We start from the raw sequence: 17,404 nt of genomic DNA, 5'->3' as shown, positions 1-17,404 counted from the left end.
CTGCTGAAGTTTAAGACAGGCCCTGGCAAAATCCCATCATCAAATAGGATCTCTCCCATTTTCATACTTCGAAAGCACTTAGTCAGTGCCTGACTTTTATAGCCTTCACCAGTGACTGTCTTTGGTCACAGTTATGAGTTTGAGGACAAAGCTTTGAACTAGGACCCTGGAAAGGTTAGGTTATGCCAATGCTACAACTTACAAGATGCATGATTTTGTAAAGTCACTTAATGTCTCTCCTTATTGAAGAATCGAGAATACTCTTAGTTATGCAGAGTTGTCCCATGAGGTATAAAGAAAGCAGGAGAAGATGATTTCTAAATCACAAGTGGTTACAGAATCATGAGTTGTAAAAATTTTACCTCCCCAGGCTGGGTGCAGTGGCTCATGCCTGTAATCCCAGCACTTTGGGAGGCCGAGGCAGGCAGATCACTTGAGGTCAGGAGTTCGATACCAGCCTGGCCAACACGGTGAAACCCCGTCTCTACTAAAAATACAAAAATTAGCTGGGCATGGTGATGCTCGCCTGTAATCACAGCTACTCAGGAGGCTGAGGCACGAGAATCGCTTAAACCTGGGAGGCAGAGGTTGCAGTGAGCTGAGATAGTGCCACTGCACTCCAGCCTGGGTGATAGAGCAAGACTCAGTTTCAATAACAACAAAACATTACCTCCCCTTATTGTGGCCATTGCTGTTTCTTTGTTTTTTTTCTGAGAAGGGCAGCATGTTTAGGGGGAGAGGGCTCTATGTGGGGCAGGGCTGTCAAGAAGTGGAAGTGTTTGCACAGTCTTGGAGATCAAATACCAAAGAGTGCGGCAAGGGTGATGGCAAACAGGTGAAAGAGCTCACGAGAAAGGTCACAGATAATCAGTGTGGAGGATGAGAGGGTTCTAACCTTTCATTCGTCAAAGGTTGAGGACCTATATGTCAGGCTCTGTGCTAGCTGCCAAGGATACAACCATGAACAAAAACAGTCTCTGATCTCATGGAGCTTACATTTCACTGTGAGGATTCAGACAAGTAAAGATCTATATTAGGTGGTGTAAGAAGTAAAATAGGCCAGGCGCAGTGGCTCACCTCTATAATCCCAGCACTTTGGGAGGCCACGGTGGGCGGATCACAAGGTCAGGAGATTGAGACCATCCTGGCTAACAGTGAAACCTCGTCTCTACTAAAAAAGTACAAAAAAAATTAGCCAGGCATGGTGGCGGGCACCTGTAGTCCCAGCTACTGGGGAGGCTGAGGCAAGAGAATGGCATGATCTCGGAAGGCAGAGCTTGCAGTGAGTCGAGATCGTGCCACTGCACTCCAGCCTGGGCTACAGAGTGAGACTCCATCTCAAAAAAAAAGAAGTAAAATAAATGAGGTAAATATGTGGAGAGTGATTGTATGGTGGCTGTGCTCTAAATAGACTAGTCAGAGCAAACCCTTCTGATAAGGGAATAGGTAGGAAGCTAGTAAGTCATGCAGATAGCAGAGTAGAGCACGAACAACAAATGCAAAAATCCTGAGGCAACAGTGTGTTTTGGGTGCTTTTAACATTGAGGATATGTTTTCGGTGAGAAAAGATCACACAGTCCAGTTGTGGTGGCTCATGCCTGTAATCCCAGCACTTTGAGAGGCCAAGGAGGAGCATCACTTAAGGTCAGGAGTTGAAGACCACCCTGGCTAACATGGTGAAACTCCGTCTCTATTAAAAATACAAAAACTAGCCAGGTGTTGTGGCACGTGCCTGTAATCCCAGCTACTTGGGAGGCTGAGGCAGGAGAACTGCTTGAACCCGGGAGGCAAAGGTTGCAGTGAGCTGAGATCGTACCACTGCATTCCAGCCTGGGTGACAGAGTGAGTCTCCATCTCAAAAAAAAAAAAAAAAAAGGCCGGGCGCGGTGGCTCAAGCCTGTAATCCCAGCACTTTGGGAGGCCGAGACGGGTGGATCACGAGGTCAGGAGATCGAGACCATCCTGGCGAACACGGTGAAACCCCGTCTCTACTAAAAAAATACAAAAAAAAAAAACTAGCCGGGCGCGGTGGCGGGCGCCTATAGTCCCAACTACTCGGGAGGCTGAGGCAGGAGAATGGCGTGAACCCGGGAGGCGGAGCTTGCAGTGAGCTGAGATCCGGCCACTGCACTCCAGCCTGGGCGGCAGAGCGAGACTCCGTCTCAAAAAAAAAAAAAAAAAGAAAAGAAAAGATCACACAGACAGTGACTCACACAGGCCCCTCCTTTCCAGGGCCTCAGTTTGTCACTCCGTTCAATGGGAGAAAGAGGAAATCATAACCACTGCTCTAATATGGGAAGAAATCGGAGCCAGAATAAAGAACGTATTCGATATTAGAATGAGGAGCCCTTGTTACCCCAGGTGTCTGACCTCTTCATCCAGGACTGGGCAGTCAGTATTCCTTTAATCTCCCTCCTTTCTTACCCTGACCCTTTTTTTGTTTGCTCATCTACCTAGGATTCTACAAGCAAGAAACATCTTAGAAATCAGGGCTAGGCAGGCAGGAGCCAGGAGAGTAGCTACAATGACTTCACCAGTACTGGTGGACATACGAGAAGATGTGACCTGCCCTATCTGCCTGGAGCTCCTAACAGAACCCCTGAGCATAGACTGTGGCCACAGCTTCTGCCAAGCCTGCATCACACCGAATAGCAGGGAATCAATGATTGGTCAAGAAGGGGAAAGAAGCTGCCCTGTGTGCCAGACCAGCTACCAGCCAGGGAACCTGCGGCCTAATCGGCATCTGGCCAACATAGTGAGGCGGCTCAGAGAGGTGGTGTTGGGCCCTGGGAAGCAGCTGAAAGCAGTTCTTTGTGCAGACCATGGAGAAAAACTGCAGCTCTTCTGTCAGGAGCATGGGAAGGTCATTTGCTGGCTTTGTGAGCGGTCTCAGGAGCACCGTGGTCACCACACGTTCCTCGTGGAGGAGGTTGCCCAGGAGTACCAGGTGAGACCCCAGGATGGAAGGGGAGACAGAGATCAGGGTCTTTGGTAGGTTTTAACGTTTTATCATGCTCTGATCTAATCTCTTTGTAGTCTTTCCATTTACCTAGAGAATGAACCTGGAAACTGCCTCCCTGATTAAGAATAGAGACTTTATCTCTTACTTGCTATTCCAGATTGAGTAGATAGAGCTGCTGAGGGGAAAAGGGGTACTTGGTTGATTGAGTGTGGAGATACGTTGGCAGTGAAGGTAAAGGAACTTATTTACTCACATATTTATTTTGAGAAGGCGCCTCTCTCTGTCACCCAGGCTGGAGTGCGGTGGCGCGATCTCGGCTCACTGCAACCTCTGCCTCCTGGGTTCAAGCAATTCTCATGCCTAGCCTCCCAAGTAGGTTGGACTACAGGTGTGCACCACCATGCCCAGCTAATTTCGTGTGTGTGTGTGTGTGTGTGTGTGTGTGTGTGTGTGTGTGTATAGTGGAGATGGGGTTTTGCCATGTTGCCCAGGCTGATCTCAAACTCTTGAGTTCAGGCAATCCGCCCGCCTTAGCCTGCCAAAGTGCTGGGATTACATGCATGAGCCACAGGTGCTTTGTGGTCAGGCACCTTCACAAGGAGGAATGGAGAACCAGCCTATTCTTGTTGGTTTTCATCCCATGTATATGAAATATTTGTTGGCCCTCTCAAGTTTTCATCCTAGGTTAGGACAGGCTCCTTTTGAGGTTAGCAGAATCTCTGTCCCATTCATTCCATGTCTGTGTACTGAGTCAACTGAAGGCTTGATCCTGCGTGATCTGATTTGTTTCTTCCAGGAAAAGTTTCAGGAGTCTCTAAAGAAGCTGAAGAATGAGGAGCAGGAAGCTGAGAAGCTAACAGCTTTTATCAGAGAGAAGAAGACATGCTGGAAGGCAAGGGGGACTTTTTCTGAGGATGTCCTGGGGCAGGAATCATGGCAGGTCACAGGAGCTGAGGGCAAAGGAGTCCTTGTCCTGTCTGTCCTCTGATGCCATGACTAGAAGAGCTTCCCTTTGCCTGGTCCTCCACTGTATTCCTTCCAAACAGGGGGAGGAGAGGAGAGCTAAATAGCAAACATATCAAAACTGAACCTAGGAGACAATCACATAGCAGAGGAACCATGGCTAGGGGTTCCCCCAATTCATAATTCTGGATCTTGCTCTACGGTTTCAGTCTCTTTGGCTTTTCCATTGCATTCAGAGTACAAATGCAAGGGAAGATGCAGGTAAGGCTTGCGAAGAAGCCCAGATCTGAGACAGTTAGTCACAGGCCAGTAATTTCTACCTCAGTACTCAAAATTGGAAGAGGAGGCTGATGCAGAGGTGAGGGAGGCTTCCTGGAATCTAAATGTCACCCAGGAATCACAGTTGATGTCTAGATGGCCTAGATAAAGCAGCCCGGGGCCAGTGGTCTGGGCAGAGCTGAAGGGAGAAAAGAAGGGAAGAAAAGGCTACAAAGGCTTCCTCCTGCAGCATTTACCCTCCCTCTCCTTGGGAGGCCTGGCCCAGGAAAACAGTCCTGAGCCCAACTCCCCAGCTTTTAACAGAGGAGAACCTCAGTGTGACAGAATAGCAGCCTCTTTTTCTTCCCTGTTCCTGAAGAATCAGATGGAGCCCGAGAGACACAGGATCCAGACAGAGTTTAATCAGCTGCGAAACATCCTAGACAGAGTGGAGCAGCGAGAGCTGAAAAAGCTGGAAGAGGAAGAGAAGAAGGGGCTACGAATTATAGAAGAGGCTGAGAATGATCTGGTCCACCAGAGCCAGTCACTGCGAGAGCTCATCTTGGATCTGGAGCGTCGATGTCAGGGGTCAACAATGGAGCTGCTTCAGGTAAGGCTTGTGAAGAAGCTCAGATCTGAGAGTTAAGGAAAAGAGAAACTAACTTTCCTTCCTTTCTGGAACTTCAGACTACCATCATTGCAGGGACAAGAAAAAACATTCCTTTGGTGCTATAGTGCCTATCCCCTATTAAACTGTTTAGAGATACGGAGTAAAGCATAAGATAATTCAGAGTTCAAATGCAAGGGAAAACCCCGTTTTATTTATAAAGGTTGTCTGAAAGTTTATTTGATGCTGTGGAGAAGATCTGTTGTATCCATTGATGTTGTTCTTTCTGTTCTTTCTTTCTCAGTCTTGGCACTATTTACATTTCTGACTGGATAATTCTTTGCTGCATGGGATTCTCCTGTACATTGTAGGATGTTTAGCAGCGTCTCTGGCCTCTGCTCACTAGATGGCAGCAGCACCACCCCAGATGTGACAACCCCAGATTTCTTCAGACATTGCCACGATAGCCCCAGGGTGAATACAGTGCTCTCCCAATTGAGAACCACTGTTCATTAGGCACCTCTTGTCTCTGATGCTGTGTTGGGAATTTGCCAAGTGCTTCTTACCCAGCTTAGTCACAGGCACACTTATGCCAAGCTAAATTCTTAGAGATGATGTATTACCAGCCCTTCGTTGTTTTCACTCTCTTCTCTAGAGCAGAGTGATTTAACATACTCTAGTAATAGATATTTGAACTGGTTTTGGGGGTCTGGGCTCTGGTCTATATGTGTGTAGGTCAAAGATTACAAGGTATCAAGCCTAGAAAGATTTGATGGAGGGACTTGAACTAAGGTTGAAATTTTAGCAGCTGTTTTCTGCATAGAATGAATAGTGTGGCTGTGAATTTAAGGCATGATGTACCTTGTGATATTCTGTAACCTTTAGAGTGTAAGATATTCTTTATGTTTTGTTTGCCTTCGTGCTTTCCTCTTGTTCTTTCTTTCTTGGTGGAATAATTGTTTATTTACATATTCTTGGGTCTTAGTATGAGAGCCATGGGTAGCTACTTTCTGCCTAGTACAGCTGTTTCTCATTCACTGCTTCCTGCTTTGCATCTTCATTTTATTCTTCTTGCCGTTTTGTCCTCATCATTGATATTGTTACCCTGATACTTTCTCCTTCACTCTTTTGTTCTGGCTCCTCACCACTCCTCAAACTGTAAATATTTTTAAATGCAAATGAATCATCAATTCATATTACTAGTTTAGATACTTCCACATTCATTAGTATGACTGCCCAATGGACATTTAAACTTGAGTCTTTTCTAACAATAAATTTTCTAGAATTTTCCCATCACAGACATTCTTCCTTCTCTTTTCCATATCTGTGTGAATTGTTGCCCATTAAGATTTTATAGACAACATAAAAGCTTCAAAATATAGACATAAAGCCAACATAAGAGAATTAGCCACAAAATAGCACATCGATTTGATCATTTCAGTTCCTCAGTACAGCCACAATGTAAGATTGATACAATCCTGGATATTTACTGCAAATTGACACACACAGCACCTCTACCACGTTGTGTGTTCAAGCCAGTTTGAGTTGTGTCTCTATGAAATGCCACCATAAACAGTCCTAATACAGAGAAAATAGTTAATCTTGTGTTATATGGACCAAACTTAAGCTTTTCTTCAGGGTCATTGAGATGTATGGAGCAGAAGATAAAGAGACCAAATAGAAGGGAATAGGCCAATTCCATGGAAATGAGACTGGCAGTGCCAGTGATAAAGGTGAACCACCCGTGGCTAAATGAAATTAAGCATGTGAGGTGGACTGACTTGGGCAAAGATAGGAGGCCAGGGTGAATGTATGGTAATTATTACCTATTTGCTTAAATTTGGTGACTAGGTGGTTGCTAGTATGATTCAGTAGGATGGAAGGGAGACAAGAGTTGCAGAAATAAGTTTTCTCTTAAACATCTTGTATTTGAGGTACCTGTGACTCATTTGCTGGTGTATATATTAATCAAAATCATAAGGAAAGTGGGCTGAGCAGAAGTACAGATTTGAGAATCATCAACATGTGTGTGTTAAAATGAAGGAAATGGATAAAGTCAGCAAAGGTAGGGTAGAGGGTTAGAGAAGGTGAAGTTTGAGAAGCAACCATATTTAAAGCCCATGAGCCTGTATCTTCAGCAACCAGAACAGAATGTAAGCTACTCAAGGATGGAGATTATGACTTCATCATCTGAGGTTCTGTAGGCCAGGCACAATGCCTGACAAATAATACATGCTATACATACATAACATTACACACGCATAAGCACACACATGATGTTGTGAAAATCGAGACACTGATGAGTCAGTTGAGTTATTTTTTGAGGTCTTCACATGGGTTCTTAGGGACAGTCTGGCCTGAGTTTTTATCTCTGCTCTGTGGCTCCATGTTAGGATGGTCTTTATGTGTGTCATGTCATGGGGTAGTGGACATGGAAGGAGAAATGTGGATAAAGGCATGACCTGTTACTCCTTGACTTAACCTGTCTTTTTCCTTCCTAGGATGTGAGTGATGTCACAGAAAGGTATGTGTAGGAGAACATGAGGTAGCTCCCCTGGATTGACAGATGATTCCTTTACCCATGAACAGTGGGAAAGGGGAGAAAAATCAGAGTGGGGAAGATTCAAGACTGTAGTCTTGAATTGAGCATCACATGAGAGTTTTGGCACCCCCAGCTAAAGGGGATGAACTGGCTTCTCTGTAGGAAAATGTGGGCGATGGGAGGTCACTAGTTGGGGACAGTACTGTTATTTAGAATAAAGAATTGCAGTATCGCGCCATTGCACTCCAGCCTGGGAGACAAAGGGAGACAGACTCCGCCTCAAAAAAAAAAAAAGAATAAAGAGTTGCAGTATCAGTGACTCCCCAAGTACCCTGTTAAGTGTACTTTTCAGTAAACCTCTGTGCCTGCTTTCATCCCTGATTCTTAAGTTTATAGTTACCTCAAAATACACAGGAATTTTCTTTGCCCGTAAATTTTTTTTTTTTTTTTTTTTTTTTTTTTGAGACAGAGTCACACTCTGTTGCCCAGGCTGGAGTGCGGCGGTGTGATCTCGGCTCACTGCAATTTCCTGCCCGTGAATTTTATCAGTGACATTCCTATCTGCATTATTTCTCAAGGTCTAAGAATTTGCTCTTGGGACTTTTTCTTTCTCCCAGGCCTTGTTCCCTAGTAGATTTTCTTTTGTCTCAATTCCAGTAAAAACATAAACCCGAGCTCTTGAGGATAATAATTGAGCCCGGGAATCAAACGTGTTCTCTATCGCATACTCCAGAGTCTTATCAACAAGGTGACATCTCAAGCTGCTTGCACACTTGGTACGTTCATGCTCCTCACAGACACGTAAAATATGAAGCCTGTTGTCCCTTCTGAAATCTGTACTCTCCATTTGGAGGTGAGGATATCTTTTCTCCAGCTGGCGGCATAACATTCCCAGAGACAGCAAATCTTAAAATGCTGTGTTGAAGGTTTTCTGAGAAATCCTAGGGCCTAAGCCCACAGACTCTTCTGAAGAAACCCCTTCACTTGATACTCTCCAAGCCCCAGCAGCAGGCCCCTGGTGTTCTGTCTTCAACCCAGACATCTTCAGCCCCTCTGATTTTAAATATTTTATATCTTGTTTTAGAGGTAGCAAAAGATTTCCAAGCCATTATTTTACTGAATTGCATAATATCTCTAGGACATAGAAAAAGGAAAATTATAGTATTTTCTAAAAATAACAACAGAAAAACAAAATGAGACATTAAGAAGTTAAATGTTGGCCAGGTGCAGTGACTCACACCTGTAATCCCAGCACTTTGGGAGGCCGAGGAGGGCGGATCACGAGGTCAGGAGGTCGAAACTATCCTGGCTAACATGGTGAAACCCTATCTCTACTAAAAATACAAGAAAATTAGCCAGGCGTGGTGGCATGTGCCTATAGTTCCAGCTACTCGGAAGGCTGAGGCAGGAGAATTGCTTGAACCTGGGAGGTGGAGGTTGCAGTGAGCCGAGATCGCGCAACTGCACTCCAGCCTGGGCGAAAGAGCAAGACTCCATCTCAAAGAAAAAGTTAAATCTTACACAAGTTTATGTAGATCGTGAGATGATAGTTTCTAGTCTAGGTCTTCTGGCTCCAGTGCCAGGGCTGTTTGCAAAATGATGCTAAGTTTCTTCAGAAAGGAGGATTGGAGTTCATCCTCCCAGCCCAAAGAGGCCATGGCTTGGGAGGTAAGGGAGACGGGTGGCAGAGGAACCCATAGTCAGCAGTGTGGGAACTCAGAAGTCGTGTCCTGTCTAGGAGTGAGTTCTGGACCCTGAGGAAGCCAGAAGCTCTCCCTACAAAGCTGAGAAGTATGTTTCGAGCCCCAGATCTGAAAAGGATGCTGCGAGTGTTTAGAGGTAAGGAGATTCAGAGGAAAGAGTTTGGATGTGAAATTACTTCGTGGGAAGAAATAAACAGGATCGAGGATATAGTTGGTATTTGAGCATAGTGGCAAAGAGGGAGGTCCCAGAGGGAGGGACATAGTGTGCTGAAGAAGATGCAGTTTGTATTTAAGGGGAGATGAAATGGCCAGGTGACATCCTCACAGGATTCCTCACCATGCCCCTCAATCTGGTAAGGAGAGAGATACCAGACATGAGACAACTGGTCCTATTCAACATTCTTGACTCTTTTTATCATTACAGAGCTGACAGATGTCCAAAGCTACTGGGGTAAGTAGAAGCCATGGCCTCTTTGGGCTGGCACATTCTGATCTCCTTTCACATGTGCTCCCCAGACATAGCCACACAGGTCCTAGGTGTTGATGCCTCCCCCATCCCCGCCATATAGTTCCAGTTCCTCCAACCACTTCCTGTGTTTCCTCTTCTCAGCATAATGAGACCCATGTCCCTATTCTCATCTGCTGATGTTGTACCTTTTCCTACAGTGGACGTGACCCTGAATCCACACACAGCTAATTTAAATCTTGTCCTGGCTAAAAACCGGAGACAGGTGAGGTTTGTGGGAGCTAAAGTATCTGGACCTTCCCGTCTGGAAAAGCATTATGACTGTAGTGTCCTGGGCTCCCAGCACTTCTCCTCCGGAAAGCATTACTGGGAGGTAGATGTGGCCAAGAAGACTGCCTGGATCCTGGGGGTATGCAGCAATTCAGTGGGACCTACATTCTCTTTCAACCAGTATGCTCAAAATCACAATGCTTACTCCAGGTATCAGCCTCAAAGAGGATACTGGGTGATTGGGTTACAGCATAACCATGAATACAGGGCCTATGAGGATTCTTCCCCTTCTCTGCTCCTCTCCATGACGGTGCCCCCTCGCCGTGTTGGGGTTTTCTTAGATTATGAGGCTGGCACCGTTTCCTTTTATAATGTCACAAACCATGGCTTCCCCATCTACACTTTCTCTAAATATTACTTTCCCACTACTCTTTGTCCATATTTTAATCCTTGCAACTGTGTAATTCCTATGACCCTGCGTCGTCCAAGCTCTTGAATAGTCTTCTGTTCCCACCCACTTCTGATAAGTACCCTGAGGCTTATCAGCATGTGATTCTCCCTTCTGATCTTCTGTTTTTCTGTGTTCTCAATTCTTTTTGTCATTTTTTTGGTTTTTGGATTTGTTTGAGATGGAATCTCGCTCTGTTGCCCAGGCTGGAGTGCAGTGGCACAATCTCAGCTCACTGCAACGTCTGCCTCCTGGGTTCAAGCGAACCTCCTGCCTCAGCATCCCAAGTAGCTGGGATTACAGGCTCCCACCACCATGCCCAACTAATTTTTGTATTTTTGTAGAGATAGGGTTTCACCGTGTTGGCCAGGCTGATCTCGAACTCCTGACCACAAGTGATCCACCCACCTCGATCTCCCAAAGTGCTGGGATTACAGATGTGAGCCACCGCACCCAGCCAATTCTTTCGTTTTAAACATTTACTCAGTACTAGAATGCACCCAGTGGTGAAAGTAGGCATCTTTGTCTGATGACAGGTCTTGATGTGGATAGGGGGCGCTTTCATTATTTTGCCGTTAAGCATAGTATTTGATGCAGGGTTTTTTTTTTTTTTTGGTTGATGCAGGGGATCAAATTTAGGAAGTTCTGATCTGATAATTTGCTACAAGTTTTTGTATAAAATGAAAAACTGTATTCTACCTATGTCTTTTCTATAAATTATTGAGATAATTGTGTGTAATTTTTATTCTGTTAATGTGGCTTAGTACATTGATTTACTTCAATTTGTTATATTGGCCACAAATTGCTGAAATACACTGTTATTATTTGTTGTATGCAATACTGGATTTATTTTGATAATATATTGTTTAGATTTTGTTTTCATCTATGTTAATGAAAGAAATTGGCCTGTATTTTTACATTCTTGTAATATCTTTGCCAGGTTCTATAAAATGCAATAATAACCAAATAAATTACTGTGTTTTTGTATAAGTATGTATAGGATTGGGCTCTAAAGCCAAACCATTATCATGATAATTTGGGTAGCTTCAAACTCAAATTGAAGAGAGTCTTCGCTACAATCTTCACTACAACCTTCGGCCTTCCTCTCTACATTTAAGAATAACAATAGAACAATAAAAACTATATATATCTTTCAGATAAATTGAAGTAAAAACAAAAGGATAGTGGAGAGAGAAAAACAATCCAATACATATTTTTCTCTCAGAATAGAAAGAAAATTCAAAGAGAAAATATGAATAATATAAAGCACTTACAGGAAGAGGATGATTTCTTCCAGCTTTTCCACACTCTCTTTTCCTTAGCACAGGAACAAACAGCTGGTGAGTGAGCTGCTGTGACTTTGGTAGAGAGGTGCAATATGTTTTTTGAACCAGCTATAAAAGAAATTATGAGGTACATGTGAGGGTAGAAACAAGTATCAAGGAGAAGAATGGCACTGGCTGTCCCATGTGGTATCCAGGAGCCACCAATGTCTATTGAGGACTTCACACATGACTAGTCTGAATTGAGATGTGCTCAAAGTATAAAATGTATACCAGATTTCAAATACTTACTTCAAAAAATAATGTAAAATATCTCACTAATAACTTTTCCTTTGCGTATTGCAAGGATAATATGTTGGCTCTATTGGATTAAATATGTTATTCATTGTACCTGTTCCATTTTACTTTTTTAATGTGATACTATAAACCTTAAAATTGTATTTCTATTGGACAACTCTGGAGCAGATCCTATAATGAAATTTCTGTCCCTAAGTGAGCCCTAGTGTAAAAGCCTGTGGACTCGGGATACAGAGGAGGTTTCAAGGCACATATGTTTATCTCTACAAGAACCTGCTGCCCTGAGGCATTTTTATAGAAGGTAATGCCAGAGAAAAGAAGATCTCAACATATCTAGAAGTGTAGAAATTTGGAAGATCATAGGAAGGGCTCATGGCCAGAGAATGATTCTGCCGGCTCTGGCCCCTGCCGTTAGTCCTCAGTCTGTTGGGTGCTTGAAGCTCCTTCGTGGTTTGAGGAAATACTGATTTGTTAGCAAGGCTCAGCTTGGGTGTCTGTGGTGAGATAAAGTAGTGCGGGTAATAGTAAAAGCTCAGTACTGGTTTGTTCTAAGGCACGGTTTTATAATAATTAGGAGATCACGTCTGTGGAAGCCCAGAGACTGGATGCTCTGCATTTCAACTCATCCTGCTCTGCATTTCAACTGGAAAAGATATAAAAGGAGACAGAGCCAGCTGACTGGGGCCCATGGGGCTGGTGGAAGTTCAGGAAAGAGAAAGATCTGCTGGAGTACTTATCCCCTTCCCACTTATTTTCCCATACAGTAAGTTCTAGGCAAAAAATTAGCCCAGCTGTCTTCTACTGTAAACTCACTTTACGAGTAAATTTACTTTCCAAGTGAATTTACTTTATAAGTAAAATGTTTTTTTGTCACCAGAGTTCTAGGGATGTGGTATAGTTATCCCGATATTTCCCCAAATGTGAGTGCTTGCTAGAGTGGGCATTTCAGTTTGATGCTAACTTAAAAAGATTTTGGCAGGGAGAGGGACTTTCTTAACATCTTTATTGTGATATTTACAAGTACTTGCTGGAATTCTATAGGTAAGACCTGGGGAAGGTTGCTCAATCTGAGACTTGGGGACAATTATTAGGGTAAGTTCAGAGCTCTGACCTTTTCCTGAGGGATTATGGGGGCTTGACAGAGGCCTTCTGTTCTTGAAATTTTGGGTGTGATAGAGTAGGCTAAACTACTTTTAAAAAAGAACCAAAATACATAATGGATCAAATACTAAAGAAATGTATTTCTTGTTAATGTAAAACAATTGGTCATGAGTCTATGTAACTGGTGGTGAGTGGCACTGTTCCATGTGGGATTCGTGCGCCAAGCTTGCTTTCATCTTGTGGCACTTGCTGTACCCCAGAATAGTAGTAACAGCATCAAGCTGGCAGAAAGGTAAAGAAAAAACTTAGCGGAGAAAACTTGCTTTTTAAATCCTTAGTTCATAGATGAGATTCGTAATATCTGCTCATTTTCTGTTGATGAGAATAGCCATATGGCTAAACCTAACTGTAAAGATTTTTTAAATGTCTAGCTGTATGCAATCATCTACAATCAAATTTCAAGGGAAAGAAAACTCAGATTTTGGTGGAAACTGCCTGGAACCCTAAGTAGTCCCTTTTCCCATTATAGAGGACTCAGGATCTCAGCTTTTTTCTGGAACTATGTTAATTCTATTCTATAACCTAAAGTTTGTAAAAGAAAACCGTATTGTCACTAAAGTTCTAGACATGTGGTATAGTTATCCTAATATTTCCCAACAAGTGAGTGGCAGGTAAGTTTGATTCTAACTTTAAAAAAATTTTTTAGGGGAAGAGGACTGTCTTAATATTATTATTGTGATATAATTGACATATAATACATTTCATAAAGTATATAACTTGATACATTTTGACTCGTGAAACTCATCACCATCGAGGCAATAAATCAGATGACGTTCTTTTATGTATATATAGCACTTAGAGCTATAAATTTCCTTCTATGGCATCTCACAAATTTTGATATATTCTCCATTCTATTCAAGATTCTATTTTCCCTTTTGATTTCTTCTTTGACCATTGAATTATTTAAAATTGTATTTTTTCCCTAATCTATGAGGATGTTCATATATCTTTTTGTTATTGGTTTATAATTTAATTTTAAATGGTCCAGATATAGACTTTATATGACTTGAATCCTTTTTAAATGTATTGAGACTTGTTTTACGGTGAAGGATATGATCTATATCGGTAAATGTTTCATTTGCACTTGAAAGAAATGTGTATTCTCTTGTCCTGGGGTACAGTGTTCAATAAACATCATGTTGGTCAATATTATTCAAATCTTCTATATCCTTACTGATTTTCTATGAGAGAGGGGTGTTGACATTTCCAACTATATTTATGAATTTGCCTATTTCTCCTGCAATTCTATCAGATTTTGCTTTTTGATTTTTGAAGCTGTTTTGTAAGGAGCATACACATTTAGGAATGTTACATCCTGTTGATGAATTGACCCCTTTCTCATTATGGAATTACCCTCTGTCTCTACTAATATCTCTTTCCTACTTTGTTAGATATTAATTTAGCCACTCTAGCTTTTTTTTTCTTTTTCTGTTTTTTTTTTTTTTTTTTGAGACGGAGTCTTGTTCTGTCATCCAGGCTGAAGTACAGTGGTGTGATCTTGGCTCACTGCAACCTCTGCCCCCTGGATTCAAGCGATTCTCCTGCCTCAGCTTCCTGAGTAGCTGGGATTACAGGCGCCTGCCACCACATCCAGCTAATATTGTATTTTTAGTAGAGACAGGTTTTCACCATGTTGGTCAGATTGGTCTCGAACTCCTGACCTCAGGTGATCCACCCGCCTTGGCCTCCCAAAGTGCTGGAATTACAGGCATGGGCCACCGCACCCAGCCCAGCTTTCTTTTGATTATTGTTTTCGTAACATACCTTTTCATCTTTTTACTTTTAAACTATTTGTGTCTTTATATTTAAAGATTATTTAGGCCAGGTGCAGTGGCTCATACCTGTAATTCTAGCACTTTGGGAGGCTGAGGTGGGTGGATCACCTGAGGTTGGGAGTTCAAGTCCGGCCTGAAAAACATGGAGACACTCCATCTCTACTAAAAATACAAAATTAGCCGGGTGTGGTGGCACATGCTTGTAATCCCAGCTACTCGGGAGGCTGAGGCAGGAGAATCACTTGAACCTGGGAGGCAGAGGTTGCGGTGAGCCGAGATCGTGCCATTGTACTCTAGCCTGGGCAACGAGAGCGAAACGCCATCTCAAAAAAAAAAAAAAAAGTATTTAAGTAGCATGTTATTGCTCTAGGTAAATGATACAGTTGTCTTCATTTTTCCCAACAAGTTACTGTCTGAATGGGCATTTTAACTTAGTTTTAATTAAAATTTAGATATTTTGCTACTTTACCTGTTGTCTAAATGATCTTGATTCCATGGGACTCTCAGTTTTTTAAACATTTGCTGTATAACTGCTTCGTGCATACAATCTAGCCCTATTCTTCACAGAGACTCAGTCAATTTTAGATAAAACAAAGGCATATTCTGTGCCAGGTTTATTTCAACCATCTTTTAGAAGATAAATTTGGGGTTCTAGGGTTCCAAGATTTGAAACATTATATTTGATTGGTGAAGGGCTAGTTCTCAGGTTCTCATTGGGTTGATGCTTGAGACCGAGAATAACCTTTTTTTTTTTTTTTTTTCTTGAGATGGAGTCTCCCTCTTGTTGCCCAGGCTGGAGTGCAGTGGCACGATCTCAGCTCACTGCAACCTCTGCCTCCCGGGTTCAAGTGATTTTCCTGCCTCAGCCTCCCAAGTAGCTGGGATTAAAGGTGCCTGCCACCCCTGGCTAATTTTTGTATTTTTAGTAGAAACAGGATTTCACCATGTTGGCCAGGCTGATCTCAAACTCTCAGTCTCAGGTGATCTACCTCCCTTGGTCTGCCAAAGTGCTGGGATTACAGGAATGAGCCACCACACCTGGCTTTTTTTTTTTTTTTTCTTTTAAATAAATGCAAGCTTAGGTAAAGGCTCATGTCAAACAAGGAATCAACTAAGAAATTGATTCATTTTTATCCATCTTGAAAACATACTAGTATTTGGAAGGCAAATAATTAAAATACGAAAAACAGGGAAACTGAGTCTATTTTGGAATCTTTGAAAAAGCAGAGGAGAAATGTTAGAGAATTGAAGATAGAACTGCAAGTTTATGGCATTATTGCCTATCTCAGCTAAGCATTGGCCTTTATTTCAAGAGATCAAAGGAAACACTCACATTTTTGAACTGAAAGTCAACACATACATTTGAATCACATACATTTCCACCTGACCACTGAGGGTACTTGTATGAAGACAGCAACTGAGTTTTCTATATTGTTTCCTGTGTGTTAATCACATTTCTACACATTATATATATGGACTTAATTTTTTTTTTTTTTTTTTTTGAGACAGAGTTTTGCACTTGTCGCCCAGGCTGGAGAGCAATGACACAATCTTGGCTCACTGCAACCTTCGCCTCCCAGGTTAAGCGATTCACCAGCCTCGGCCTCCCGAGTAGGCTGGGATTACAGGCACCCACCACCACGCCTATCTAATTTTTGTGTTTTTTAGTAGAGACAGGGTTTCGCCATGTTAGCCAGGCTGGTCTCAAACTCCTGACCTCAGGTGATCCACCCGCCTTGGCCTCCCAAAGTGCTAGAATTACAGGCTTGAGCCACTGCATACGGCCTGGACTCAATCTTTATAGTGGTCCTATGAAAATAGGTACTGTCATTATCCCTTTTTTTAAAAAAAGTGAGAAAATGGAGGTACAGTGAGATGAAAGAATTAGCTCAAAGTTGGACAAATATGAAGTGGTAGAATTAGCCTACAAAACATGGCAGCAAAATTCAGAGGCAACATTTTTATTCATTCCTCTCTGTTAGAAATCTGAAAAGGTCAGTGTGTGAGTCAAATCCTACTTTTATATCTATTTTTGTAAATGTACTTTATTGGAATATCACCATGCTCATTTATGTATCATCTGTGACTGCTTTCAGGTTACAACAGCAGTGTTGACTGGTTGCAACAGAGACTGCTTGACCTGCAAATCCTAAAATATTTACTGTTTGACCAGGCTGACCAACATGGTGAAACCCTGTCTCTACTAAAAATACAAAAATTAGCCGGGCATGGTGGCACGTGCCTGTAATTCCAGCTATTCGGGAGGCTGAGGCAGGGGAATCGCTTGAACCCAGGAGGCAAAGGTTGCAATGAGCAGAGATCATGCCACTGCACTCCAGCCTGGGCAACAAAGTGAGACTCCATCTCAAAAAATAATAATAATAATAATCAAAGTAATGTATAATGCTCAAAATGTAATCTCAGGCCTAATGAAGGAATAGACTCCTATAATTATATTACTCATAAATGATGTAAGTAATATTAAAGTTGGGGTCTACTTTGGTCTAGACCAAGGTAATGATGAAAACTTCAAGTTGAAAGCTTATGTTGAAAAACAAAATCATTTCATATGCAGATTTTAACACCACATTCAGGAATATCAATGGATATACAGGGTAAAAGAAGAGAGAAAATTAGCCTATGATAAACTGTATACATTGCATATTGAT

At 42.5% G+C, this 17,404-nt stretch overlaps 2 protein-coding genes across 2 annotated transcripts in view; both read left to right on the top strand.

Moving 5' to 3' along the window:
• The first annotated feature begins 2,304 nt into the window (after nt 1-2,304).
• Nucleotides 2,305-10,435, top strand: LOC105468607 (tripartite motif containing 6). The gene is made up of 8 exons (XM_011718804.3): nt 2,305-2,361; nt 2,458-2,947; nt 3,759-3,854; nt 4,563-4,793; nt 7,292-7,314; nt 9,071-9,171; nt 9,460-9,486; nt 9,702-10,435. The coding sequence occupies exons 1-8, from the start codon at nt 2,339-2,341 to the stop codon at nt 10,265-10,267; spliced, it is 1,557 nt and encodes a 518-aa protein (XP_011717106.2). The 5' UTR covers nt 2,305-2,338; the 3' UTR covers nt 10,268-10,435.
• The window catches only part of LOC105468609 (tripartite motif containing 34), a 44,120-nt gene continuing 35,818 nt past the window's right edge, over nt 9,103-17,404 (top strand). The window contains exons 1-2 of the mRNA XM_071075200.1: nt 9,103-9,171; nt 9,460-9,486. Coding sequence (XP_070931301.1) covers nt 9,469-9,486 — 18 coding nt within the window. The 5' untranslated portion in view covers nt 9,103-9,171; nt 9,460-9,468. The remainder of the gene's footprint in view (nt 9,172-9,459; nt 9,487-17,404) is intronic.

This window comes from Macaca nemestrina, chromosome 12, assembly GCF_043159975.1.
Source record: "Macaca nemestrina isolate mMacNem1 chromosome 12, mMacNem.hap1, whole genome shotgun sequence".
In the NCBI taxonomy this organism is placed as follows: domain Eukaryota; kingdom Metazoa; phylum Chordata; class Mammalia; order Primates; family Cercopithecidae; genus Macaca; species Macaca nemestrina.
This window is presented reverse-complemented; position numbering and strand designations above follow the sequence as displayed.